This window comes from Brassica rapa, chromosome A07, assembly GCF_000309985.2.
Source record: "Brassica rapa cultivar Chiifu-401-42 chromosome A07, CAAS_Brap_v3.01, whole genome shotgun sequence".
NCBI classification, from domain to species: Eukaryota; Viridiplantae; Streptophyta; class Magnoliopsida; order Brassicales; family Brassicaceae; genus Brassica; species Brassica rapa.
Window position 1 is genome coordinate 5,553,390 of NC_024801.2, and position 27,315 is coordinate 5,580,704.

The 27,315-nt window shown below is 41.7% G+C and overlaps 1 protein-coding gene and 1 non-coding gene across 2 annotated transcripts; both read right to left on the reverse strand.

Moving 5' to 3' along the window:
* Nucleotides 1-10,936: 10,936 nt before the first annotated feature.
* On the reverse strand, nucleotides 10,937-11,041 carry LOC117126969. The gene has a single exon (XR_004449730.1). It is a non-coding gene; the product is annotated as a small nucleolar RNA R71 (small nucleolar RNA).
* A 7,135-nt stretch (nucleotides 11,042-18,176) lies between these two features.
* LOC103848717 lies at nucleotides 18,177-26,992 on the reverse strand. The gene has a single exon (XM_033274886.1). It carries the CDS (start codon nucleotides 25,224-25,226, stop codon nucleotides 24,642-24,644), a length of 585 nt encoding a protein of 194 aa, XP_033130777.1. The 5' UTR covers nucleotides 25,227-26,992; the 3' UTR covers nucleotides 18,177-24,641.
* Nucleotides 26,993-27,315: the final 323 nt, after the last annotated feature.

Sequence of the window (27,315 nt, forward strand, 5' to 3'; positions counted from 1 at the left end):
TGGTTAGCTAGATCCCCCTCTGGTTGACCAACTCGTTCGAGAAACGAATGTGTCATGAGAATCCGCTCAAAGAACATATGAAAAACGTTCTGCGACTAGATCGTAATGAAATAAACTTCGGTAACACTCCATGAGTAATTCAAAGCAACTTTCACCTAAAATCGAAATCACAGCAGAAACGTGTCTTGTAAATGTGGGAACCGAAATTCGCACTGTCGATTTTCGTTTAAATAAGGAAACTAGGAAAACCCTAATTTCCCAGAGGACCCGGATATCTGCTAATTACCACACGTCAAGCAATCAGAACACGAGAATAACAACGATTAAGTATAAGAAATCGAAAAAGTAAGCAAAGAAGATCTTATTTCCGAATTTGCGTATGAGCGTTTACAACAAGGTATAAGCCAGGGCTCGAGAGCTGTCGGTGAGATTCCTAGTTCTAGCAACCCTAAGGCGGCTAAACCTAATTGAGTCGCAGCTCGAAATAACAAAAACGGAAAAATGCCTAAATCGCTCTAAGTGCTAAGTTTGCTCTGAAAAAGTTCTCTCCCATGCTCCTCGCCTAGGACTCCTTATATACTAGCTCCAAGGTCGGTTTACGCTTTTACTCTTCTGCCCTTAAGCCGTCATAGCATAAAAATGGAGATATTCCATTTTTCCCGATCTTCACAATTATCTTCAAAACTTCCGTATTTATCCGCGGAAACTTGACATTTATCCTTCCTTGTGGGCCAAGCGTAAACTGTGTTGTGGTTTACGGGCTTTTGGTTAAGAAATCGTAGGATGGGCCTCGACTCGTGTTTTAGGTCCCTTTGGGCCGTCTTTCGATTCGACACTTTTACTACGATTTCTTTTGACAATGAACAAACTTTCCGCGGTTTCTAGTCCGCAAAGTTTCATCGATGAGTTAGAATAGCGGAAAACATGGACTGAGCCTGCTACGGTCTTCGGGAGATAGCATTTTGAAGGTTTGACGAGAATGCATGGACTGGTGTCGCATCGATGTTCGGAAGAGTTCAATCGCTACACAGCGACCGAACTTTGGCTCGAGCCCGGTCTCTACGTAGCGACGGAGCAGGACGAGCGCTCGGTCGCTACGTAACGACCGAGCTTTGGCTCGAGCTCGGTCACTACATAGCGACCGAGCGGGACGAGCGCTCGGTCGGTCGCTACATAGCGACCGAGCTTCGCTGAGCTCGGTCGCTTCGTAGCGACCGAGCGGGACGGATGTTCGGTCACTGTGTAACGACCTATTTAGAGCTTTTGTCGGATGTCTTGATTCTTTCTTCCGTAAAGCTTTTTCATAGAAAAGAATCTATTTCGAAAAGTACTCATCGGAGAAATTCTTATTTTCTTCCTCGGACGTTTTGAATGTTAAATTTGTCGCAACCGTTTTTGACCCCAACAGTTAGCCCCCCAGCCCGTTAGAGTTGTGACTCTAGCGGGCGGATAGACGACTTTGACAAGGTTAAGCGTATTGGACGAAATTCACATTTTAAACTCCGCGGACAAAAGTTATCGAGACAGTATTCCGAACCCAAACTTCTATAAGTAGTGAGCTCTTGTCAGTCATTTTCTCCACACCTTCCCTTCTTCATTCCCTCAAAAACCTCTCTAGTTTCATAACTTTCCTTTCAACATGTCTTCCTCCCAAGGTGATAAGAGAGATTCCGACGTCGAGATGGGCGAGGCCACTTCTCCGGCTCCGGTTCTAACTTCTCCGGCTGAAGCGCCGGCTTGTGTTGCCGGTCATCTTTCTTTCCGAGAGAAACTAGTTCGTCGCCAAGCCGAGAAAGAACTAGCTCAAGCTGGCTCCGAGTTTCCGTGTTCTTCCGCGCAGGTCGTTGCCCCGTGTCATGGGACCGAGGTCATGGCTCCTCTTCCGCAAGCCCTACCTGCGGGATCCTCCACGACTCCAATCCTCGTCGAGGACAAGGAGAAGGCCGCTGACTCTATGCCTCCTCCTCCAGCCAGGAAAAAAATCGTTCTGGAATTGCGTGCTCCTAGCGCTGTCCTGGCCACTCAGCCTAAGAGTCGGAAGAGGAAACTTGCCAAGAGTGGTGACGGGGAGACTTCGCAGCAAGGTGGATCGAGCCTAGCATCAGGACTTCGCGGAAAGGTTTGTCTCTTGTTTGAATTCTCGATCATCTTTTGTGCATTCTTTCTCGGACTTAGTCTTATGAATTTTCACCGTTCGCATTTCATATCGTTGATCGATGGGATGATCAGCGAGTGTGGTTCCGAGACCAGTCGCCTTTCCGGGGAGTTGGTTGAGCTTCAGGGCAGATGGTCTGAAACTGAGACCATGCTGACGGCTGTCAAGGACTCACACTCTGTGAAAGTGTCGAAGCTCGAGGTCGCGATAGGAGAGCTCGAGAGGGACCTTGGGAAGACGGCGAGTTCCTTGCTTGAGGAAAAGAAGGCCAGGAAGGCCAAATCCTCGGAGGTGCGTCGACTCCAGCTTCAGATCGAGGGTGACGCGGGACTAGCGAGCCGCGGGATCCAAGAGGCTACGGATGCCCTTCGCGCGGAGTTTCAAGCTCGTTTGGCGAAGATTTCTGCTTCCCTGGGTTCCCTCGAGTGTATCCGGAGCAGGGATCTAGCTTTGGCGACGATTGAGGGCGGGATGGCCGTGGTTCAGTTGTTCCAAAGTGAGACTCCCCCGACCTTGGAGGCCGAAGAGGCCCGACTGTCCGGCTGCAAGGGAGATATGGCGCCCGAGGATGGAGATTTCGGTCTCATCCTGGCTGACGTGAAATCCGCGTGCTTCCTTCCGACGTGTTCAGAAGACCCAGAGGGGAAAGACCCGATGGTCGGAGAAAACAGAGGTGACGCGGCTCCAGGCTCGGACGAGGCAGCGGGTGAGGAGGGGGCGTGAGTTCTGAGGATGACTTGGGTTAGATCTCTTGCGAGAGATTTTTTTTACGTTTTTATGTTTCGGCCTTGAATGGCCTTGTTTGTATTTTGGGACTGGCCGTGTGTGGCTTTGAATCCCTGCCGCTCCGCGGCTTTCTTTTTATGGTACGATAATCGGATGGCGCTTTTTATGAGTTCGTGAATAGTGGGGAGGAAGGTGATGATTTGTCGTCTCATATCCTTCTTCGATTGTGAAATGTTTCATTCGAGATCTGTTTCAAGAGTTCTTCCGCGAGATGTGAACTCTGCGGGGGTGCTGAAGGTGTCGAACATAAACATAGAGGCATGGTTTAAGAATCTCTTATCTATCGATATCATGCGTTTGAGATGTTAGAGACCAGTGCGCTGGGTTTAGGGCAAGACCTAGGTTTACTTTCGGTTTAAGGATTGTGCGGTGACTAACCGGCTATCGTTTTTCCTGTCGCGATTTCTTCCTGACTCGTATCGATGTAAAGTCCGCGATAGGTTCTCGGCTTATACAACTTGTTTGATACGAATCGAGCATCTCTCCGGAGACCGGAAGTGCTAGACCAAAATTTCGGATTTCTTTTATAGCGCTATTATCCTTGTGTCGGATGTAAGAGAGTCATCTCCGTGAGATGGCTATGTCTGTTTAGGCCGTTTGTGAGTTTGATGTGATCAGCATCGGACTTGGTGGCGCGTGCCGTTGTTTTGAATATTTTGCGCAAAATAAGTGTTAATGTGTGCATATATGTGTCCTTTTTGTGACGGAGGTTTCGTTTGTTCGGAAGAAATAACCTTTGAGGCATTTTTTGCGACATCTCGCGATGCTAAAGGTTGCTTCTCCTAAGCGGTCGACTAATTTTCGAAGACCTCGTTCTGGTTTTACGGGTGAGGATATTTTGATAAGTCGAAAACACCAAGAGCGTGGTAAGAAGTTTTTTCGATTTTTGGGAGTATACGAGTATACGTACCCACTCCCCCCCTTTTTAATGAGGGGGGACAGCTGAATATGCCTTTCGACAAACTGCCTACGTACTCCTTGCGGAAATCAAGCCGTCTCGTAGTTCAGTGATTGCGAGTTGGTTTGTTTAGTGATAGTATTTTTTGAGATGCATTGCATTCCTGGTTCTATGAATTTTTATGCCTTGCATGTTGGCTATTTCGTAAGAAGCTGGTCGGACGACTTTTTTTGATTTTATAGGGACCTTCCCAGTTTGCTCCGAGTTTTCCCGCGTTTCGTTCAGCGGTGTTTTGGAAGACTTTGCGAAGGACCAGATCTCCCTGATTGAACCTACGATTTCGTACGTTGGAATTATAGTATTTTGCAGCGGCGTGCTGGTAGTTTTGAATTCTGATGAGCGCCCGATCTTGGCGCTCGTTAATGAGGTCCAGATCATCCAAGAGCATAGCATCGTTGAGTTCCTCTCGTTCGGGTAATAACCTTCTTCGAACACCGGGGAACTCTACTTCTGCGGGAATCATGCATTCCGTGCCGTATACCAGAGCGAAGGGAGTTTCTCCCGTTGCTCGCCTTGGGGTGGTACGGTGAGACCAGAGGACTCCCTCGAGTTCGTCGGCCCATCTGCCTTTTTTGGCCTCTAAGCGTTTCTTCAGTCTGTCGAGAATGGTCTTGTTGATTGTTTCAGCCTGTCCGTTGCACTGCGGATATCTGGGAGTTGACTTGTTGAGTCGTATCTTCCATTTTTTTCAGAATGCCTCAAATCGGGTGGAGATGAACTGAGATCCGTTATCGGTTACGATCTCGTAAGGAACTCCATGCCTACAGATGATGTTTTTCCATACGGAATTCTCGACTTGGATGTCTTTTATACTTGCATACGAGTCCGCCTCTACCCATTTTGAGAAAAAATCGGTAAGGACTAGAAGGAAACGCTTTTGCTTTGAATTATGCAGAGGTCCGACAATATCCATGGCCCAACGCATAAAGGGGTAGGGCTATGTGATGGAGGAAAGAACTTCGGCCGGTTGTCTGATGGTTGGTGCATGCCTTTGGCATTTTTCGCATTTTCGTGCGAATTTCTCACAATCTCCGATCATTGTTGGCCAATAGTATCCATAGCGTTTGATTTTCACGGCTAGTGATCTTCCGCCGGAATGGTTACCGCAGGAGCCGGAATGTATTTCCTCCATAACTTTTCTCGCCTTTTCTCCTTCCAGGCACGTCATGAGTGGTCCGGAGAATCTCCATTTGTAGATTTCGCCATCCACTGTTACGTAGCGTGTGGCCTGTGTTCGGACCTTGCGAGCTGCCCATTTTTCGGCGGGTAGTTGCCCGTCGACAATGTAGTCTCGAATCGTCTGAAGCCATGGGGTATCACAGCCGTAATCAGATTGCTCCGATGGTGGTGGTATCGTAATTTCGTCTTCTTCGTCGTCTTGACCCTCTATGAGATTGACGACGATTGGTGGTCCGATGCTCGGATGTTCGATGAACTCGACCGGAATTACCCTTTTGAATCCTGGATCGGAACTTGATGCTAGGCCGCGAGGGCGTCCGCCTGGACATTCTCGGAACAGGGGATCCGCGTAAGGGCAAAACAGTCGAAGTCTTGAGCTAGACCTTGGACCAGTTTGAGGTACGCGTCCATCCTTTCGTCTCTGGCTTCATACTCTCCGCTGAATTGACTGGCCACTAACTGTGAGTCGCAGTAAGCGTGGAGATTACGTATTTTTAAGCCGTGAGCCAAACGTAGCCCTGCGATTAATCCTTCGTATTCGGCCTCGTTGTTCGAGGCATGAAATTCCAGCCTGAACGATTGTTCCAAGATCTCGCTCGTCGGAGATGTGAGACGGATTCCGATACCCGATCCTTGCTTGGATGAGGATCCGTCGACGTGGAGGAGCCAGGTGGAATTTGGTTCCTCATTGGTTATCGTTCCCGTTGGAAGTTCGACCAAGAAGTCTGCGAGCACTTGTGATTTTGCGCTCGTCCTCGGTCGGTATTCGATGTCATACTCGCTCAACTCGACCGCCCACTTAGCCAATCGGCCTGATTGACTTGGGCTATGCAAAAATTGTCCGTAAGGGAAAAGTCGTGAGGATGACAATTGTGTGGGATTGGAAATATGGTCTTAGTTTTCGGGCCGATGTTACGACCGCGCATGCCAATTTTTCCATCAATGGATACCTAGATTCGGCATCCAGCAAGGTTTTGCTTATGTAGAAAATAGGTATCTGCTCCCCGCGTTCTTCCCTGATCAGGACTACGCTTACGGCCGTTGCCGACACAGCGATGTACAAGAATAAAGGCTCCCCTTCCACGGGTTTTGCGAGGACTGGAGGAGTAGCTAAATAGCGCTTCAGCTGTTGGAAGGCGTTTTCGTACTCTTCCGACCATTCGAATTTTTTATTTCCTCGCAGGACGTCGTAGAACGGCAGGCACTTATCTGTTGATCGTGAAATAAATCGGTTGAGCGCTGCGATTCTGCCGGTCAGTCTTTGGACTTTGCGCTTATTCTTTGGTGAAGCCATCTCGATTAGTGCGTTGATCTGTTTTGGATTTTCTTCGATGCCGCGGTATGTGACCAAGTAGCCGAGGAATTCCCCTGATGCCACGGTGAATCTACATTTTGTCGGGTTGAGCTTCATGTTATGGGAATTTAATTGTGCAAAGCATTCTTCGAGATGTGACACGTGATCTCTTGCTTTGAGGGATTTGACGAGCATGTCGTCGATATAAACCTCCATCGTTTTTCCGAGTTGTTTGGAGAACATTCGGTTCACGAGTCGTTGGTAAGTTGCACCAGCGTTCTTGAGACCGAAGGGCATTACCTTATAGCAATAAGTTCAGCGATCGGTAATGAACACAGTCTTCTCGCGATCGTCGGGGTTCTTCCTAATTTGATTATAACCTGAGAAGGCATCCATGAAGGATAAGAGTTCGTTGCCCGCTGTTGCTTCTACCAATCGATCGATATGTGGTAGAGGGAAGCTATCCTTTGGACATGCCTTGTTTAGGTAGGTAAAATCCACGCAAACTCGCCACTTCCCGTTCTTCTTTTTGACTACTACCGGGTTGGCGAGCCAGTCCGGGTATCTTACTTTTGTTATCGATCCAACTTTAAGCAATTTTTTGACCTCATCGTTTACTGCGGCAGCACGTTCGGGTCCTAGCTTCTGTCTTTTCTGTTTGACGGGTTTGAATATTGGATCGATATTCAGCTCGTGACATGTTATGATAATGTCGATTCCCGGCATATCTTCCGCAGCCCATGCGAAAGTATTGAGGTTCTTTTTAAGACAGGTTACGAGTTCTGTTCTTAAAGGCTCGCGGAGATTGGCTCCAATCTCGATGCAGCGTTCTGGGAAGGCTTCGTCGAGACAGATCGTTACCACGGGTTTGCATGTTGGCTCGCATTTTCCATCTAGAGCTGCGATGCTGCGAGAATACCAGAAGAGTTCCGCTGAATCCTGACTTCGCGTATCTTTGCTGGTGGTCTTTTTCTCCACTTTTCTAGGAGTGATTTCAAGGATCGGTCTCTTTCGTTTTAGTTCCACGGCGAAACAAACCTGTGAAACTCTCAGATGTCCCCAAATTACCTCGACTCCGTTAGGGGTCGGAAACTTGAGGCAAAGATGGTAGGTTGATGGGATTGCGCGCATGGTGTTCAGCCATGGCGTTCCCATGATAACGTTGTAAGATGCGGGACGGTCAACGACTAGAAACTCTGTGACGTTCGTCACGGTTCCGGCTTTGACAGTGAGACTAATCGATCCATAGGCCATGGTTGTTTCCCCCGAAAGTCCTAGCAGTGGGCTTGGGCATTTCGTGACTTCGGATTGATTGATCCCCATCTTTTCAAGAGTGTTTTTGAAGATGATATCGGCCGAGCTTCCGGTATCGATTAGCACTCTAGCGACGTCGATATCTCGAATCGTCAACTCGATAACAAGGAGATCGTTTCGAGGTTTGGCTCGATCGACCGTTGCTCCCCCCTTGAAAGAGATGACGTTTGCACACGTCGAATCTTGCATACCGTTCCTGATCGTTGAGTGGCTTTTGCGGGTTATATTGATCCGTATGCCCCCTCCTTCTAGCGCCAAACTGTGGGAACCGAAATTCGCACTGTCGATTTCCGTTTAAATAAGGAAACTAGGAAAACCCTAATTTCCCAGAGGACCCGGATATCTGCTAATTACCACACGTCAAGCAATCAGAACACGAGAATAACAACATACATCAATCCGAATTTGCGTATGAGCGTTTACAACAAGGTATAAGCCTGGGCTCGAGAGCTGTCGGCGAGATTCCTAGTTCTAGTAACCCTAAGACGGCTAAACCTAATTGAGTCGCAGCTCGAAATAATAAAAACGGAAAATTGCCTAAATTGCTCTAAGTGCTAAGTTTGCTCTGAAAAAGTTCTCCCCATGCTCCTCGCCTTGTACTCCTTATATACTAGCTCCAAGGTCGGTTTACGCTTTTACTCTTCTGCCTTAAGCCGTCATAGCATAAAAATGGAGATATTTCATTTTTCCCGATCTTGACAATTATCTTCAAAACTTCCGTATTTATCCGCGGAAACTTGACATTAATCCTTCCTTGTGGGCCAAGCGTAAACCGTGCTGCGGCTTACGGGCTTTTGGTTTAAGAAATCGTAGGATGGGCCTCGAGTCGTGTTTTAGGTCCCTTTGGGCCGTCTTCCGACTCGACACATTTACTACGATATCTTTTTGATAAAGAAACAAACTTTCCGCGGTTTCTAATCCGCGAAGTTTGATCGATAAATTTCGATAGCGGAAAACATGGACTGAGCTTGCTACGGTCTTCGGGAGATAGCTTTCGAAGGTTTAACGAGAATGCACGGATTGATGTATGTCGATGTTCGGAAGAGTTCAATCGATACACAGCGACCGAACTTCAGCTCGAGCCCGGTCGCTATGTAGCGACCGAGCGGGACAAGCGCTCGGTCGCTATGAAGCAACCGAGCTTTGGCTCGAGCTCGGTCGCTACGTAGCGACCGAGCGGGACGAGGGCTCGGTAGCTACGTAGCGACTGAGCGGGACGAACGCTCGGTCGCTACGTAGCGACCGAGCTTTGGCTCTAGCTCGGTCGCTACGTAGCGACCGAGCGTGACTATCGCTCGGTCCTTACGTAGCGACCGAGCTTGGCTCGAGCTTGGTCGCTACATAGCGACCGAGTGGGTCGAACGTTCGATCGCTATGCAGTGGCTGATATCGGCCCAAACTTGGTTGCTACGTAGCGACCGGACGGCGTGTATGCGCAGTAATTACACAACGACCGAGCCTGGTTTGTTTGGTTTGAATCTTCAAAGATACTTTTTCGTAAAAACTTCATATTTGTTATATTTTACGAAAGTTGTATCCTTCTTTTTACTATCTCTTTCGGAAATACGATCTCCGAGGATTTTCGGGTGATAATTCCGTCGTAACCGTTTTTGGCCCCAACACTTTGCTATGTCTGAGTAGTTCAACCGTTAGATCCAGGGTTCAGATAGGTTTGTGGGATTAGCCCCAAACAATAGATCTGCCTTGTTGTGATATTCATGATAGATTTGTATTCATTGCTTGTTTTAGCCTTGCTAACTAGAACTTGATCATAGGATTGCATATTCAAGCACTCTTGTTATCCCATCCTGACATCTATCTATCATATTAGGATTGCTAGAGAGGGCTAACCGCCAATTTAGAATCTTAGTAGGGCATTTCATACTCGCGCATAGGCCTGGCTAGAACCCGTCGATCGATGTCCTCAACTGACAATCGATCGATGTTGGCAAAGGTGTATCAGTCGACGTCTTAATAGACTATCAATCGACACTCTCTTGTGTCTGCATACTAACCGGTGAGATACGAGATCTAGTCTGTTAACCAGTGGTACATGCGACAGCTGATCACTGAGTTAAGCGAATGAGCTCTAATATATCATGCATGCAACAGTTAGGCATTTATAGATTTTATAATCTCCAAAACCTGAATAGTGGCCCTGCATCTAATATCATTTCCAACCAAGTTACATTTATATTTACTCGCTAGTTATTATTGCTATTTTATTTAAAACATTACAACCTTTAGAATTAATAAACACTAGATTTAATTGTTCCCTAGCTCCTTGTGGATTCGATCCCTAAATACTACATCTGAACCTCTTTTGATGAGAGTAACACTCCTTAGGGTAATTTGAGTGGTATCAAATTTGGCGCCGTTGCCGGGGAGCTTTGATCGCCATTAGATTTAGTTTTATTAATTCTTTTTCGTTTCTTTACCCCCTTTCTAATAATCTTTTTCTTGTCTTTTCAGGTGCATGCCCAGCGGTACCAGAAGCAACAAGGAGAAAGACTTGCTGTTCTCAGACGATCCTGCTCATTTGGAACGCACCATCCGTAGAGGTCAACTTTCCACATCGCTCGACGCACCCACTTCGTCGTCGATCGATACGCACAACCAACCGTGGACCGACACCAGGCCATCATCGTCGATCGATCCCAATCATTCGACAACGATCGATACTACACCGCGTTCGTCGATCGATACCGTATCGTCAAAAATGGTAAACATTATTATTCTAACTCAGGACGAGAATGGAAACCTGTATGACCAGGCCGATCATCTGCGTAATGCAACATGTCAGAAAATAGATGCTCAGGAAACTGTAATCCCTGATGCTGATTCTACAGGAGCTGCTCAACCTGTAGATGAGGACGCTCGATCGAACCACTGGCCGACTACAATCGCCCAGATGAGTACTATTCCAACGGATCAGCTATTCGACTTCTGGAGATCCAGAAGCAGAATTTCAAGCTGAAGCCTCAATACTACACTCTCGTGTCGAAGATACCCTACTCTGGGTTACCGCACGAGCATCGTATGGACCATTTGGAACGGTTCGAGGATCTAATCGCTGCTATTCGGATGGAAGGAGTCCCCGAAGATTACCTGCTGTGCAAGCTCTTCAGATACACGCTGAATGGAGAAGCGATGCACTGGCTTAGGCAGCAACCCACTGGATCTTTAACATCCTGGAGCGACATCAAGAATGCTTTCTTACGAAACTTCTTCGAAGAGGCGCGCGCTGAAGAACTTCGGAACAAAATTTCCACATTCTCGCAGAAGGCTGGAGAGTCCTTCAAAGATGCGTGGATAGATTTAGGTTTTTCCAGCGAGACTGTACACACCACGAATTTAACGAAGTGCAGCTGCTAAGCACTTTCTTCCGAGGTCTCGCCTTACAGTATCAAATGGCCCTTGATACGGCGAGCGAAGGAAACTTCACTACTCGGAATCCGTTGGAAGCTGTGAGACTTATCGAAAACCTTGCTAACAGCAGCAGCACCAAAAACATTGACTCTGAACGGAAGAAGTCTGTAGCCTCTATCGGGAATGAACAGATGGACGAAGTAAGAGCTAAGTTAGATGTGGTGCACGAGCTTCTTAGGAAGCAAGTCTGTTCAGCTGAAGGAGAAGTAGCAGATACGGAAGGAGAAGAAAACGTGAATTACATCGGAGGTACCGGATTCCAGAGATTTGGAAACCAGGGCGGAAACAGAAACTTCTATGGAAATGGCCAAAGAAATAACCAAAATTCACAATTCCAAAAACCCTTCAACAACAGCAAGAGCTACTCGAACTCTTACTACCAAAATCCACCACCCTAGACTCAGGAAAGCAAGATCGAAGAGATGCTTGATCGAGTACTGTTGGGACAACAACAAATCACCGTGGATTTCAACAGTAAGATAGACTCTGCCTACAACAATCTGAACAACAAAATCGAGACCTTAGGGACTCAGGTGAGAAAACTTGAAACCCAAGTAATTCAGACGGGCGAGACTAAAAAGAGGCAAGAAGCTTTCGCTAGAGAGGCAGGAGCCGACAAAGGAAAACACCACGTAAATGCCATCATAGATGATGATTTCTGGCAAGTGGTGAGAAATGAAAAGCTCGAGGAAGGAGATTTTGAAATCGAAAGCTCCATGAGTCTCGGCAGATCCCAATGGTGTCAACCGATGTCGATGAACTCGCATCGATCGACAGACCATGATGAAGATCGATGGACGGATTACTCCAGTCATCAATCGACGTCGTCTGCCAAATCGACTGAATGCAATGCGGTTCGAATTCAAACTCATGAAGAATTCGCAGCTAAGCTTCCTCACCCACCCTCTCCTTTCTATGATAAAATCGATCGATCGGTTGAGCCAACCATCGATCGATCGGTTGAGCCAACCATCGATCGACAGAATGAGTCCGACGTCGATCGTCACAACACACCTCCCATCGATCGACAGGCACCTCTGACATACCGAGTGCGGTTACCCTCAATCGATAATGATTACATCAACGCACTCAGACCACCACCTAAACCATTAGCAAACCCACCCGAACCAAAACCCAACCCTTTAAATAGTTCACCAGAATCTGTTCAAGAAGAACAAGAATCTGAAGGGAGAAGGTTAAGGAAGAGAAAGGAGAAGATTCCTAAAAACCTTAAGAGGGAAGCTAACGATAAGGAGATGGATGGTTTCACTAAACGAGTCCTCAGAATCTCAATCGAAAAACCTTTTGATGAAGCTTACTTCACACACCGGTTGTGGATGTTCTTCAGAGAAACAAAGGTAACCGAGGAGGACATTAGGAGAATGTTTCATCAAGTCAGAGAGAAGATGAAACACAGGATCACATTGACGAAGAAGAGTGATCCTGGGAAGTTTGCAATACCATGCGTAGTCAAGGGTGTTGAATTTCCTGATTCAATGTGTGTCACAGAAGCATCAGTTAGTATCCTCCCTAGGATCATGGCAGACCAGCTTGGTTTGACCATCGAACCCTCAACGTAATCCTTCACCTTCGTGGATTTTTCAGAGAAACGATCAGGAGGTATCATAAGAGATCTGGAGGTACAGATTGGTAATGCCCTTGTCCCTGTAGGTCCTAGACATCGAGCTTATCTGGAACTCTTCACTTCAGCTTGGAAGATCATTCCTAGCTACAGTTGGAGCCATATGTGACATGAACAAGAAAAAATTGTGTAACGCTCATAGACCCAAACATCCACTACGACCCCATCCGACCTAAGAGAAAGGTCATTAATTCTGTGGATTATGGGAAAGAACTCGGCTTCATTGGCGCATGCCATTGTGGAGCAGAGTATGAATCGGAGTACGAAACAGAGTACTCGGAATCGATCGACACCCAAACCTTTCCATCGATCGATTATAATGTGTCAATGGTGACCGATGACCACAACAACACGTCACTCGACGTAATGCACCCAGTTGATCATTTCGCTTCACCAAATCATTATTACCAACATTTTGCCTTCCAACCTCCAAGCAAGAGAGGACATGATGATTATTCCATAGGCAGTTGGGCAGACAGTGGCTTCCATGAAAGTTTTGCAGTTGACACTGTAATTACTTCACCTAATGAGGAACATACCGAGGAATACGATGAGGATTACTGGAAAGAACGTGCAATAGAAATGTCTTTGCAGGATGAAAGACTTGAAACACATAAGTTCACCAACACGTTTCCAACATCGTTCGACGCTGTGAACTCCACATCGGTCGATATCCACCCTCGTCCAGCAAAACAACCGCTCACATCGATCGACACCCGTAAAGGTACATCGATCGATATTCGCGCCGCAGCGAAAATTCTGGAGCAGGAGAATATTTCCTCCCCAACTAGGTTTATAGATACCTATATAAATCGTTTTGCACCTCCGAAACCACCTACACACATCAAAGCAAACACACAAGCAAAAAAGATGAACACTCTTCCTTCTACATCAACAGAAAAATCCATGAAGAGCAATCATCTCAAGAACACAAGTTCTGCAGAAATTACACTGCCATCGATCGATGTAACTGTATCTACATCGATCGATACTACTCTAAACCCTAATCTTTCTATTTCTAAATTGAATGATTATGCAAACATTGATTACGGTTTTCTAACACCTGATGAATTTGGTATTTTCAGGGACCCAGATGGCAACGCACGTGCAATGGATGGAAGGATTTTACAAGTGTCCAGAGAGGACATAGCAGACATCCTTCAAGTAGCCAATGGACCTGACAACCTATTCCCACAGCAACGTGGCACTCCAGACGTCATTCAAACAGATCCTAACAACCATGCAGGAGTTGCCACAACAGAGATCAACCCAGATCTATCACGCTAACCAAAAGGGCAAGCATCGATCGACAGTACAACGGACACATCGATCGACAGGGTAACACCAACGTCGATCGATAGGGATGAACCGACGTCGATCGACAGACGGTATGAATGTGGGAACCGCGCTTTCGACATGTACGGAGCCAGAAAGTTCACTTGGGAACAAAGGGACGAGTATGGAGTCTACAGAGATGAGCATGGACACGCACGAGGTGTAGCTGGTGAGATGATACCTGTCACAAAGGAAAACATCAGGAAAATACTAGAAAGTGCATCTATTTTTGAGGAGAGCCACATCTGTCTTCCAGAACATGCCACTTCCTTCACACTCACAAGACTGGCACCAGAACTCTACACCAAAGAAGAAATCGATGAGATGGTGTTTGGTATTTGTGGAGCTCAGGAGAAACTGGGAGAGGAGCTCAAAACATTGGTAGAAGACACACATTAGCCTTTGGATAGAGGCTACAATGAGCTTTTCAGATGTATGGCAGAAATGAGGACAGAAATTGAGAGTTTACGTCAGCAACTTGAGAAGGAAGCTATGACTTCAGCATCGATCGACGCACCCCGTGCAACATTGATCGACGTCAGTCTTCCTACAGCTCAGATCCCTGCAGAACCGCAATGTTCAACACAACACAGGGATGAATGGGAAGTCTCATACATCAACACAAGGATAAACGACGTTTACTGCCCTCTCAACAACAACGTGGACTGGCTAAGCACTAAAATCGAGCTACTACAGGAAGATCTGGACACCATTCGCAAGAAGGACCAACAACCAGCCACATCGATCGACATGTGTACCTTCACATCGCTCGACGCCAAAGTCTCAGCCATGAATGAGAGGCTGAGGACTTACGAGGATATGCATGACCGCTTTATATCACCAGTCATGATAGATTTAAACAAATTGTCTAGTCAATTACTTCATGCCCAAAAGGATATTGCGAACATTACTAATCAAAGTCTCAGCCTCTCAACAACCACGCAGAATGGCTACAGAAAGAAGTCAAAGCCATTCAGAGGCAACTCGCAGCTCAACATCAGATATCAGCATCGATCGACAGGACGCTAGCGAAATCGATCGATGGCAACTCGCTGAGATCGACCAACGAACACATAATCGCATCGATCGACGGTAGAGTCAATGCAAAAGGAACTGATAGATCTTTCAGCATACGCCTATGACAACATAGGCTGGCACCAGGTCAGCATTGACAACATTCAAGAAAGGCTACAGAACATCTCCAAAGTACTTGAGAAGATGGATGACAAATGGATAAGAAATGATGAGGCCACAAGAATTTCATTGCATCTTGGTCCAGAATGCGCAGAGATGACGTGGATGCTTGGTTTCCAACAAGCAGCTGCTTCTCCACCCAATAGCCAATCACTACCACAGTCAAGCTAAATGACTATAACCAAGCGCTGAGTGGGAGGCAACCCACTATTAGGTATTTTACTTTGGTTTTATTAGCTAGCATTTAATTTCTTTCGTTTTATTTCTTTCAGATTTAGGAGACCCAAGTGGGAGGACCTGAATATCGACCGACGACGAGACGTCGACATCGTTTGACACAGGCAACCACACGACGATCGATGTAATACTTACACATCGATCGATATCTAATCCGGTCAGATGTATATTCCCTACTTGTTACATTTCGTACATCATAAACTATTCATCATAACTCCGGCTGAGTTACACTGGGACAGTGTAATTTAAGTCTGGGGGGAGATTTACTGATATAATTTATTTTATTCTTATGTAAAAAGGAATTTTAAATAAATTATGCTTAGCTATTGAAAATAAGGACTATAATCCTATATTTATTTAAACATGAATATCTAACCAATCTTTAGCACCATTTTAGATTTACTGATTGCAGATAGCACTAAAGATGCTAAAGCGGATCAACCTATCAACTACACACTTACCTTGAACCGTATGAAGTAACCAAACCTGATTTCCAACACTAAACCTGACATAACCGCTTGTCTTGGGGCTTGGTATACATGGGATCGGATTCTTCAGACAGGTCTGGAAGGTAACGTCTGGTTTAGATTATTTATCACATTTTCTCTCTCTAAATTTCGACCCTAGATTAGTTAGTGAGTATATAAATATATATATATATATATATATATATATATAAGATCTTTTGTTTAATTAGGATGAGTATGAACAGGACTTGGTGGCTAAAACCATTAAGGCTTGATTCATAAAGACTCAAATAAAAGAGTTCGAAACGGGACTTGGAGGCGGCAATCTTCAAGGCTCGCTTTCGCAAAGAACTCTTGGATATAGGTCAAAAAGAAGTGAACATAACTTGGTGGCAACCACCATTAAGTTTTGATTCATGGAAGCCTGTCCAATCTTGGTCACTGATCCTGCAATGGAAGCAGACTTTGACTCAAGAGAGAAATTTAGAGAGAGAGAAACTAGGAACTAACTTTTACCTGCACCTCCAGACACCTGTCTGAAATCCTTGCATCCTGTGATCGATACTCCCAAGGTAAAGCATTCACTTTATATTTATGCTAAGAAATGAAACCAGTAGAGGGTATGTCAGACGTGAATTGATGAGTTGTGTTATGCTAGAAATGGTTGCTAAGCTAGGATATTCAATAGTGTGCTTTTGTGATTAGGACTTTTTAAATGTGGTTGCAAAATTGTTGAGGAAAGATTTCTATGTTTTAAAATTTAAATCCCCAAATATTTTCAAACCTCTTTCAGAGAGACTGCCTGTATATTTTGCTTGAGGACAAGCAAAAGGGTAAGTCTGGGGAGTTGATATACCTTGGATTTGACCCATTTTTATCCATGGTATATAAGTATTTTACTATATATATATATATATATATATATATATCTATGTTTTCTACTCTTCTAGGTATGTTTTCAGGTTCAGGTGCATTTCGGAGTAAAGCTATGACTTTGGAGCATTTTGGAGCTTAAAAGACATTTCACCCGAGCTGACCACTTAGAGGTCGACGAGAGGAAGAATAATCGATCGATGCGCATCAGTGCTGACGATCGATATCAGGAAATACCTCTACAGATGAAGATTAATATCGATCGATGTACACAAGTACCATCGATCGATGTTGAGACACCAGACGCGACATTTTGGATTCAGCAGACTTAAAAACCAAGGCCAAGCCAAATTACCAAAATGCCCTGACGAGTTTTTAACCTAGTAGAATATATACTCCCTAGTGTTTTTTACGGCAGGAAAACAAAGCTTTTTCTAGACCTAGTTTTGTTACAAGTTTCATTTGGGAGAGAAGATCACTTGTGATTGGAACTCCTTGTTTCTATTTCTTTTCATCTATTCTATGAGTTTCTATTTATCTATTGATATGATTTGCTTTGCTATGTCTGAGTAGTTCAACCGTTAGATCCAGGGTTCAGATAGGTTTGTGGGATTAGCCCCAAACTATAGATCTGCCTTGTTGTGATATTCATGATAGATTTGTATTCATTGCTTGTTTTAGCCTTGCTAACTAGAACTTGATCATAGGATTGCATATTCAAGAACCCTTGTTATCGCATCCTGACATCTATCTATTATATTAGGATTGCTAGAGAGGGCTAACCGCCAATTTAGAATCTTAGTAGGGCATTTCATACTCGCGCATAGGCCTGGCTAGAACCCGTCGATCGATGTCCTCAACTGACAATCGATCGATGTTGGCAAAGGTGTATCGGTCGACGTCTTAATAGACTATCGATCGACACTCTCTTGTGTCTGCATACTAAACGGTGAGACACGATATCTAGTCTGTTAACCAGTGGTACATGCGACAGCTGATCACTGAGTTAAGCGAATGAGCTCTAATATATCATGCATGCAACAGTTAGGCATCTATAGCTATTATAATCTCCAACACCTGAATAGTGGCCCTGCATCTAATATCATTTTCAACCAAGTTACATTTATATTTACTCGCTTGTTACTATTGCTATTCCATTTAAACATTTACAACTTTTAAAATTAATAAACACTAGATTTAATTGTTCCCTAGCTCCTTGTGGATTCGATCCCTAAGTACTACATCTGAACCTCTTTTAATGAGAGTAACACTCCTTAGGGTAATTTGAGTGGTATCAAATTTGGCGCCGTTGCCGAGGAGCTTTGATCGCCATTAGATTTAGTTTTATTAATTCTTTTTCTTTTCTTTACCTCCTTTCTAATAATCTTTTTCTTGTCTTTTCAGGTGCATGCCCAGCGGTACCAGAAGCAACAAGGAGAAAGACTTTCTGTTCTCAGACGATCCTGCTCATTTGGAACGCACCATCCGTAGAGGTCAACATTCCACATCGCTCGACGCTTACGACACACTTAGAAGACATCAGTTCAACCTTGAGAGTCTTGGTGAAAGATTGCAGAGAATGGAAAACACAACTGCAACAATGAAAGAAAAATGGCGTAGAGGGGATGAAGCAATGAGAGACTTCACTGGTACATGGTTCAACAAGCGCAAAGAAGAGATGGATACTTGTTTTCCAACAAGTCCCAGTGCTCAAAATTACTAGCCCAATCACCTCTAAAGTGAAGCTAAATGACTATAACAAAGCGCTGAGTGGGTGGCAACCCACAATTAGGTAATATTTATTTAGTTTTTATTGATATACTATTTATGATGGTTTTTAATTACTGTAGGTCATAAAAAACAAAAAAAAAAAGAGATCCAACTAGACGATTTGCCGTGAGTATCGACCGACGAGAAGCTGTCGACATCGATCGACATTGCCTAACCTGCCGCGGCCAATATCAACATCCTTACATTGGTCGACATCCATTCCGGTCTGGTACATCGTTCTAACTTTTTACATTGAGTCCTTATGATTTAGTAATCACAATAACTTCGACTGAATTTACATTGGGATAGTGTAATTTAAGTATGGGGGGAAGTTTACTGATAGTAATTTATTTATGAGTCTTACTAAAACATTTTTCAAACACTTTTATTGAGTCAAGAAGGGGATAATGAAATAATAGATTTTTGCTTGTTATCTTACCACTCTTTAGCACCATTCTAGACTTACTGATTGCAGATAGTACTAAAGATACTAAAGTAGATCAACCTGTCAACTATTCACACTTGCTGAGATTGTTTGAAGGAACCAAAGCTGACCTCCAACACTAAACTTGAACAACTGCTTGTCTTGGAGCTTGGTATGCATGGGATCGGATTCTTCAAACAAGTCTGGAAGGTAAAGCCTTGTGTAGATAGATTAATCACCCTTTCTCTCTCTATTTTTGAAATATAGATTAAAAATATTATTATTATATATATCTATTAGAGATTTATTAGGAAAGAATTCGAACATGACTTGGTGACTACAACCATTAAGGCTTGCTTCATAAGAATTCTATAAGTAAAGGATTAGAACAGGACTTGGTGGCTACAACCATTAAGGTTTGCTTCACAAATAATCCTAGGATATAGGTCAAAAAGAAGTGAACAGAACTTGGTGGAAACCAACATTAAGACTTGATTCATGGAAGCCTGTCCAATCTTAGTCAATGATCTTGCTAATATAAGCAGATTTTGACTAAGAGAGAAAATTAGTAGAGAGACAGGATAGGAACTAGTGTTTACCTGAAGGTCCAGATACTTGTTTGAAAGTCTTTGCATTGTGTGATCGATACCCCCAAAGTAAAACCTACACTTTTATTTATGCTAAGAAATGAGGTTGGTAGATGGGAATGTCAGACAAGATTTGCTAAGTTGTTGGCTAGATGAATTTGGTTGCTAAGGTAGGATATGGTATAATGTGCTTTTGTGATTAGGACTTCTTAGATGTGGATTGCAATATTGTAGACGTGATGATTCTAAGTTTTAAATCATGTGAGTCTCTGCTGTTTTAAATCTCTTTTAGAGGGACTGCCTATTTCTTTTGCTTGAGGACAAGCAAAAGGGTAAGTCTGGGGGAGTTGATAGACTATGGATTTGACCCATTTTCCTCCATAGTTTATAGGTGTTTTTACTAATAATTATTATATTATAGAGTCAATTTATTATATTTATAAGATCAGGAGTAATTTGGAGATAAGTGATGCTTTTGGAGCATTTTGGAGATATTTGGAGCAAGCACCTGAGATGACCATCGAGCTCGACCATCGGTTGATATTGAAGATGAATAATCGATCGATGTTCATATCTTGACATCGACCGACAGCGAAGCGCGCATAAAGCTCGTTTGGTCACAGCCGACTTGAAGCCCAAGTCTTCACCAGTTTACAAGATTACCCCTGACGAGTTTAAACTTAATTATATAAGCTTTGCCACCAAGTTAGAGGCAAATTGTGCTTTCTTGTTTTATTATTTTCCCAGCAAGGTTTTTAGGATCTTGATAGATTGGAGAGAATATCCAAATTTATAATTTGTGATTGGAACTCCATTAATATCTATTTACTATTCTAATGAAGTTTTCTTACCTAACTGATTTTATGAATTGCTTAGCGATGTCTGAGTAGTTCAATTGTTAGATTTTAGGGTTTAACTAGGTTAGGAGTGATTAGCCCCAACTATAGATTGTTGAGTTGTGGTAATTGTCATTAGGATTGTTCATTAATGCATGTCTCTAGATTAGCTACCTATAACTTGCCCTAGGATTGATAGATAAAAGCGAGAGCTTCATTCTCATCCTGAAAACATTCTAACTGAGCTAAGTTTCTTGCTATGAGTAAGGCGACAGCTGATCTAGTGAGCTTAGTAAGCTATTATTCAACCCGCGCATAAAGCTTAACAAGAAGCGCGTCGATCGATATCATTATTGAATAATCGATCGACGGAGTGAAAGGATCGATCGATATCCCTATAGGATCATCGATCGACACTTTCTAATTGATCGACATACGATAGTTGAGATCATTAGATCTAGTTAATAGACAAGTCCAAACATGCGAAAGCTGATAGACTTGTTGACTAAGTAGTTGAGCTTTATATTATCATGGATGCAACTCATTAGGCATCTGATAGGATTATAATCCCAAATTTCCTGAATAAAAACCCTAAGTCTAGCTATTTCCTTTTAAGCACCAAAACCTTAACCAATCAATTGCGCAAACACTTGCTTGATAAAAACTGCAATTTACATTTACACCATTAAACATCATGCTTAACAAATCATATTAGATTTCTTAGGTTCCCTAGCTTCTTGTGAATTCGATCCCTAAGTACTACAACTCGGCCTCTTATTTGAAAGAGTATAAATCACTCCTTAGGGTAATTTGAGTTGTATCAGAATGTGTTCTTTACTTCAATCCAGCATGTAAAGATATCCTTGTGGTAACTGCTTGAGCCAACTTGTGAGTACTTGAAGAGCTTGAAAAGAAGATAGTCCTCAGGGACTCTATTGCCTTTAATGATAGAAACCAAATCCTCAAACCGCTGTATATGGTCCATAGGATGTTCATGTTGGCGTAGTATTGATCTGGAGGGTTGTAGCCACCCAACATTTTGGGTCGAGCAACTTGCACATTATCATCACCCACAACCTGAGCATCGACTGTAATGGTATCAACATCAAGATCATGGATTACAGCCCCATGATCATCTAACCTCTGACATGCTGCATTACGCAGATGACCCTCCTGGTCATGTCTCCATTCTCGTCTTGCATCAGAACAAAAGTCGCAACCTTGTCTCGCGGACAGATGTCGATCGTCGGTGGCTCACAAGTGTCGGTCGACAGATCTGAGTTGTTGTTGATCGATATGGTGCGTCTCTCTTTTCGGATCGTGCGTTCTAAGTGTGCGGGATCTGAGAATAGCAGCGATTTTTCCTTGTTGCTTCTGGTACTGTTGGGCATGCACCTGAAAGAAATCAAGAAAAACAATTATGAGAAAAACCAGTAACAATAAAACCTAGACTAAATCTAACTAATAAGATCTAATGGCGATCGAAGCTCCCCGGCAACGACACCAAATTTGACATTACTCGAATTACCCCAAAGAGTGACCTGTACTCTCTCAAATAAGAGGTTCAATCGTAGCACTTAGGGACCGAATCCACAAGGAGCTAAGCCAAACAATAGATCCTCATCTGTTTATGATTAAGTTAGGCAAACAGAGTAATTAATAAAGAGCAAAGGTGAACAAGGTAGTTGTACAGTTGATTCATTGATTGGTTGAGGTTGTAAACAGTTATGAGAAATATCTAAATTTAGGGTTTCAGGAAATCATGATTATAGTGATATAGATACTAAGGTTTTCAATCCTAGAACTCGAATTCTATTTGCAAAGTATTCCAGCTTCCTCTTGCGAATAAATCCTATTGACTAAGTCCAGTATCTTAGTTGTCGCTTGTTGATATGGTTCCAACGTCGATTGATTCTATGAGATTAGGGTCAATCGATGTTTACCTAGGCAAGCTTTAGCGAGCTGTTCGATAGGTTCACTAGTATTAACTAAATCAGTCGTCGCTTGTTTCTAGAAATCCTAGCTCAAGGAAAATTAATTCACGTAAAAGACCATGCCGTCGAGTGCGCCTTATTATCCTAAGTTCACGGTTCTAGTTAGTTACTCTCAAACACAAGCATTACAAGCAATTCCTTGAAAGAAATCTTTATCACCTTAGTGTATCTATATTTTGGACTAATCCCTCATAACCTTACTCTAAACCCTAAATCTAACAAAGGTAACTACTCATACACAGCAAAGCAGAACATAGCAAAATTTTGAATAGAATGCATAAATACAATAAGGAAGAAAAACTGAAGTTCCAATACAAAGCTCTGAGGGAGTCTTGGATCTTCTCTCGAAACTACTAAAAACCCTAAATATGTTGAGATGTGAAAAAAAATTAAGTATGAAAGCGTGTGTTGCCAAGAACAATGGCAGAGCACATAAATATTAGGTAAAGTCAGCCAATGGTGTTTCTGTAATTGATGTGGAACTTGGACCATAAGTCGGCTGGAAACCAAGTCGGGCCTTGCATGCTTCGTCGATCGATATTTGACTCTGAATGTCGATTTTAGACTAGTTCGATGGACAGCTACAAGTTTCTTCTAACTTTATCCCAAAATGCCGGAAAATTACCACATATCTCCAAAACATTTTGGACCTGTAAATACTCTAAAAAAACTCCAAAACATAATAAATAACTCCTAAAACATCTATATACCATGGCTAAAAAATGGTAAAATCCATGGTTTATCAAGGGGGTCTCATGTTCAAGTGTTAAAGCTGAATATAAGACCGTGAGGAAGCTCACAAATTAGTTCACTTGGCTCAAGGATCTTCTCAAGAACTTAGGCATTGAGTCAGCAAACCTAATCACATTGGATTGTTATAATAAGCAACCATCCACAATGCATCTAATTTGGTGTTCTATGAGAAGAAAAACACATTGAAGTGAAAAATTATAAGAGGCAGATATGGTTCAACAAAAAGTGGATTTTGTTATACAAGAAGTTCATATCAGCTAGCTGACATCTTTACCGAGGAAACAAGTTCAAAGGTATGTGAGAAATAGATCTATCTCATCCCGTATCTTTTAAGCCATAGAGCATATACTCTTTTTCCTTTAGTATAGTTTTGTCCTATGAGATTTTCTGTACGTCAGTTTTTAATGAGCTGAATCTTCATGGATCCATGTTTAACCTTTATGTCTCTATGGTTAAGTTTGAGCGGGAGGTTTAGACCTATTAACAAAACAAAAAAAAACCTTGAAGAAACGAAGATTAACCGTTCATGTCCATACACGAGTATGTTTTGGTCCACAAAAATGTTTCGCCAGTTTCTATGTGTTGACTATAAGTGTCCTAGTCTTCTAAAAGGACTCCTAGCTGTTGAAAAGAAGAAAGAGCTGTTCGTGACTAAGACAACAAGAGTCACATATCTCCCTAATGATTTAAATTCTAGGGAAGACAATTAGGACATGCCACTCAAACCCATTTGTCCTTTAAATAGCATGTAACCAGAAATCTATTTGAATTAAGGAAATATTATCCTCTCTTCTAATATTTCTCTTAGTCTCTCACATGTCTACTCTCTCTTCTCTCTTGACAGGTTTCTTCCTTCACCTATGTTCTCCATTCTTCTTCACTATGATCCGCAAATTTTAACAACAGGGACTATAGTGGACTGTTATGGCCGACCTTCTTGATGAATAGAACGATTTTTATGAGCAATTTGGAACATTTACGAGAACATATATATTAGAACAGAGACTTTTAAAATGTTTTTTTAAAGCCAAAACCTTGTTTTATTAATTGAAATCATATGTTAGATGAGTTTGCAAAGAATATATGGACAAGAATGATAAAGATTGTACTACAATGGAGATTTAACTGCATTCTGGCTTCGAATGGTGACAGACCACGCCGCTCCGCACTGCCAAAATAGTAATAAAAATATCTACATATATTTATGTATTTATACCCGCACCATAATTGTTTTGCCGTAATTGTTTTGCAGTTGTTCTGCCTTTTATCATTTAGACCCTCTGTTTAAAAAAACGTTTATTAACCGCAGTGCAATGTCTTTCAAATTTATTGATATATACATTTTTAACAACAACAAAAGAAACTATCTTTTACACAAAATTATATATTTGAATCAAAGTTGGAGATTTGGACTCTACAACAAGTCTGCCACACTCATAGCATATGTAATATGATTATACACATCTCTGTTGGCGGAGAAAATCGGAGATCTTGCATCGTCTGGATCAACAGACAAAACCATATGACAATAATCAGCTGCGTCACGTGCGAGGCTAAGCTCATCATCGGTCTCATCCAGATCTCCTTTCTCCATCGACCACTCTGCCTTCTTTAGCCCTTCGGCGACAGAATCTTTATAGTTTTCCGCACAACTCTTGAAACATGGTTTCTTTGGAGAACCGATTAGAATCATTGTGCGCTCTGCCTTCTCCATTGCCAAAGACAGAGACACCTTAGCCAACTCAAAGACAGTTGATGCGGAGGCTGTGTGCCGATTAAAGGTTAGGGATTCTATACATTCTTGTTCTTGGGACGAGATAGATGCAGTACCTTTGCAAGCCTTCGATATCAACAAGGACGGAAATGGGCATGTCGTTCCTTTCATTAGTATCTGGCTAGAAATCATGGATTTTGCGGTTGCAGATGACCATCGCGACAGGAGAAGAAAGGCTACAATATTGATCGTTATGTATGCATAAGAGGAGTAAAAACAAACCATCGTATGTTAACAATGCTTTTCTGTGTTGTTAAAGGTTTAATAAGAATACTAGCTTAGAGAATCTAAATATATTGACTTTTGATGTAACCAGAGTTTCCTATGTTTCCGTTAACAATTAGCCGTGAATATTCCACTGTCCATTTTCACACATTTAAGAAAGAAATGCTATTTGTGGCATTGGATTGAATGATCTAGGATAAAAACTGCGTACACCAATTAAAAAAAAATATTTTGTGGAAAAAAAAAAGAATAATAAGATTACATGTACATGTAGATTGAAAACTATAAACCAATAATAGTATGACTAAGACATATTATTAATTTAGAATGTTATTAGTTTACCTAAAAATTCTCTTTTAACATAGCGCATGCGCGGTATGATTTTTTTTAATAATATTTATTTATTAAATGGTTTTAACATTTTGTAACACTATAATCTTTATTGATTATAAAATGACCAATACAAATGTTGGTCTCTTAAATATATCATCGTTGTTGAAGAGTGAACATATTACATCTCATTTTAATTATTTTAAGACTTCATACGCACAAAAAGAAATTAAGTTTTGTGGCTGACAGAAATCACCGAAACAAAATAGGCAACATCGATTGTATAATGACGAAAGAGGATTAGGTTTTCTTCTCCCAATTTGCTTACTATTGACTCTCCATAAGTGATTTCATTTTATACCTCTATAAAATTGGACTTTCGTTATGGTCTTTGTTTCATTGATATACGTTAAGTTTCTTTTTTTTTTTAATTTATTCTATGAATTTGGTGAATTAAATAAGTGTCAGTTTTAAAATTGGACACATGTAAAAATTAGTTTCATTCCAGATATGAATCTAAGAATCAAAATTTTGAAAAAAAAAAATCATTGGCAAATTGTGTTTAAATCTAATATATCAAATTGTTATAGAATATACGTGCATACTCGAAATATAAACGTCTGTCTAGTATATATTCACCAGCTCGGTCTAAAAATCATCTAATTTTAGAAGAACAAAACAAATTACTTATTTCACCAGTTCGGATAATATCTGAATCCGAACGGGTAATATCCGAATCCGAATGGATATTCGAAGATGGTTAACATAAGTATACTTAACCCTATATTTTTAGTTTACTTCCCTCATTTTACTCCAAATATTTATATTAAGGATGCTTATTGCTCAAAATTAGATAATATACATATAATTATGGATAAAATCATTTGCTACTCACTTAAAATACATATCAAGCTATTATTTTTTGCATTAATAAAAGTTGCATTTAAAATTTCAAAACAACAACTAAATTAGTGTGTTTCTGTTTTTAAAGTTTTACCTCCAAATCTTTTAATAGTTTAATCTTTTAAAAATTAAAAAACCGGTTAAGTTAAATATATTTTATATACAAAAAATTAAAAAATGAATAATTTATTTATTTTTTCTTCAAAATTTAAATATCCAAACCCGACCAAAAATATTCCTAACCCAACTCGAAATGTAGAAATACCCGAACGTGTTCTACACTTTTCTACTGAAAAATCTGATATGAACCCGAACGTGTATCCGAACGCCCACCTTTACGATATATGATCATTTGTATCTTGCTTGAACAAAAAAAAAAGTTAAACCATTAATCACAAAATTTTCAATGTGAGACTTTTACATTTTAGTATTTTATAGTCGTTTTTAAAAATTCAAAATACAACATATAAAAAAAATCTAAATTTTTTATTATATGCTTAATGTGATTGTTTGATTTCTTTTAATAATATAAAATTAAATAAAAAAGAGAGATGTTAGAAAAATTGTTATCAAATATGTATTATTTATAATCATTAATTGTCATATATATGTTAACCATATTAGGTAGTTCCGTAGCTTTTATTTAAGGAAAGAACAAATATTCTTTTGTACACTACTAATTAATTTGATAGTTAGTTTAATAAAAAACATAATCCCCCTATATATTAAAAGAGAAGTCACTTTAGTGATTTTCGGTGACGTGTTCCTCATAGGTGAAGTTTCAAAAAATTGTTATAATTTGATTGGTCGATTGTTTTTAATTTTGATTTATTTAAATTAGATCTAAAAATTTAAG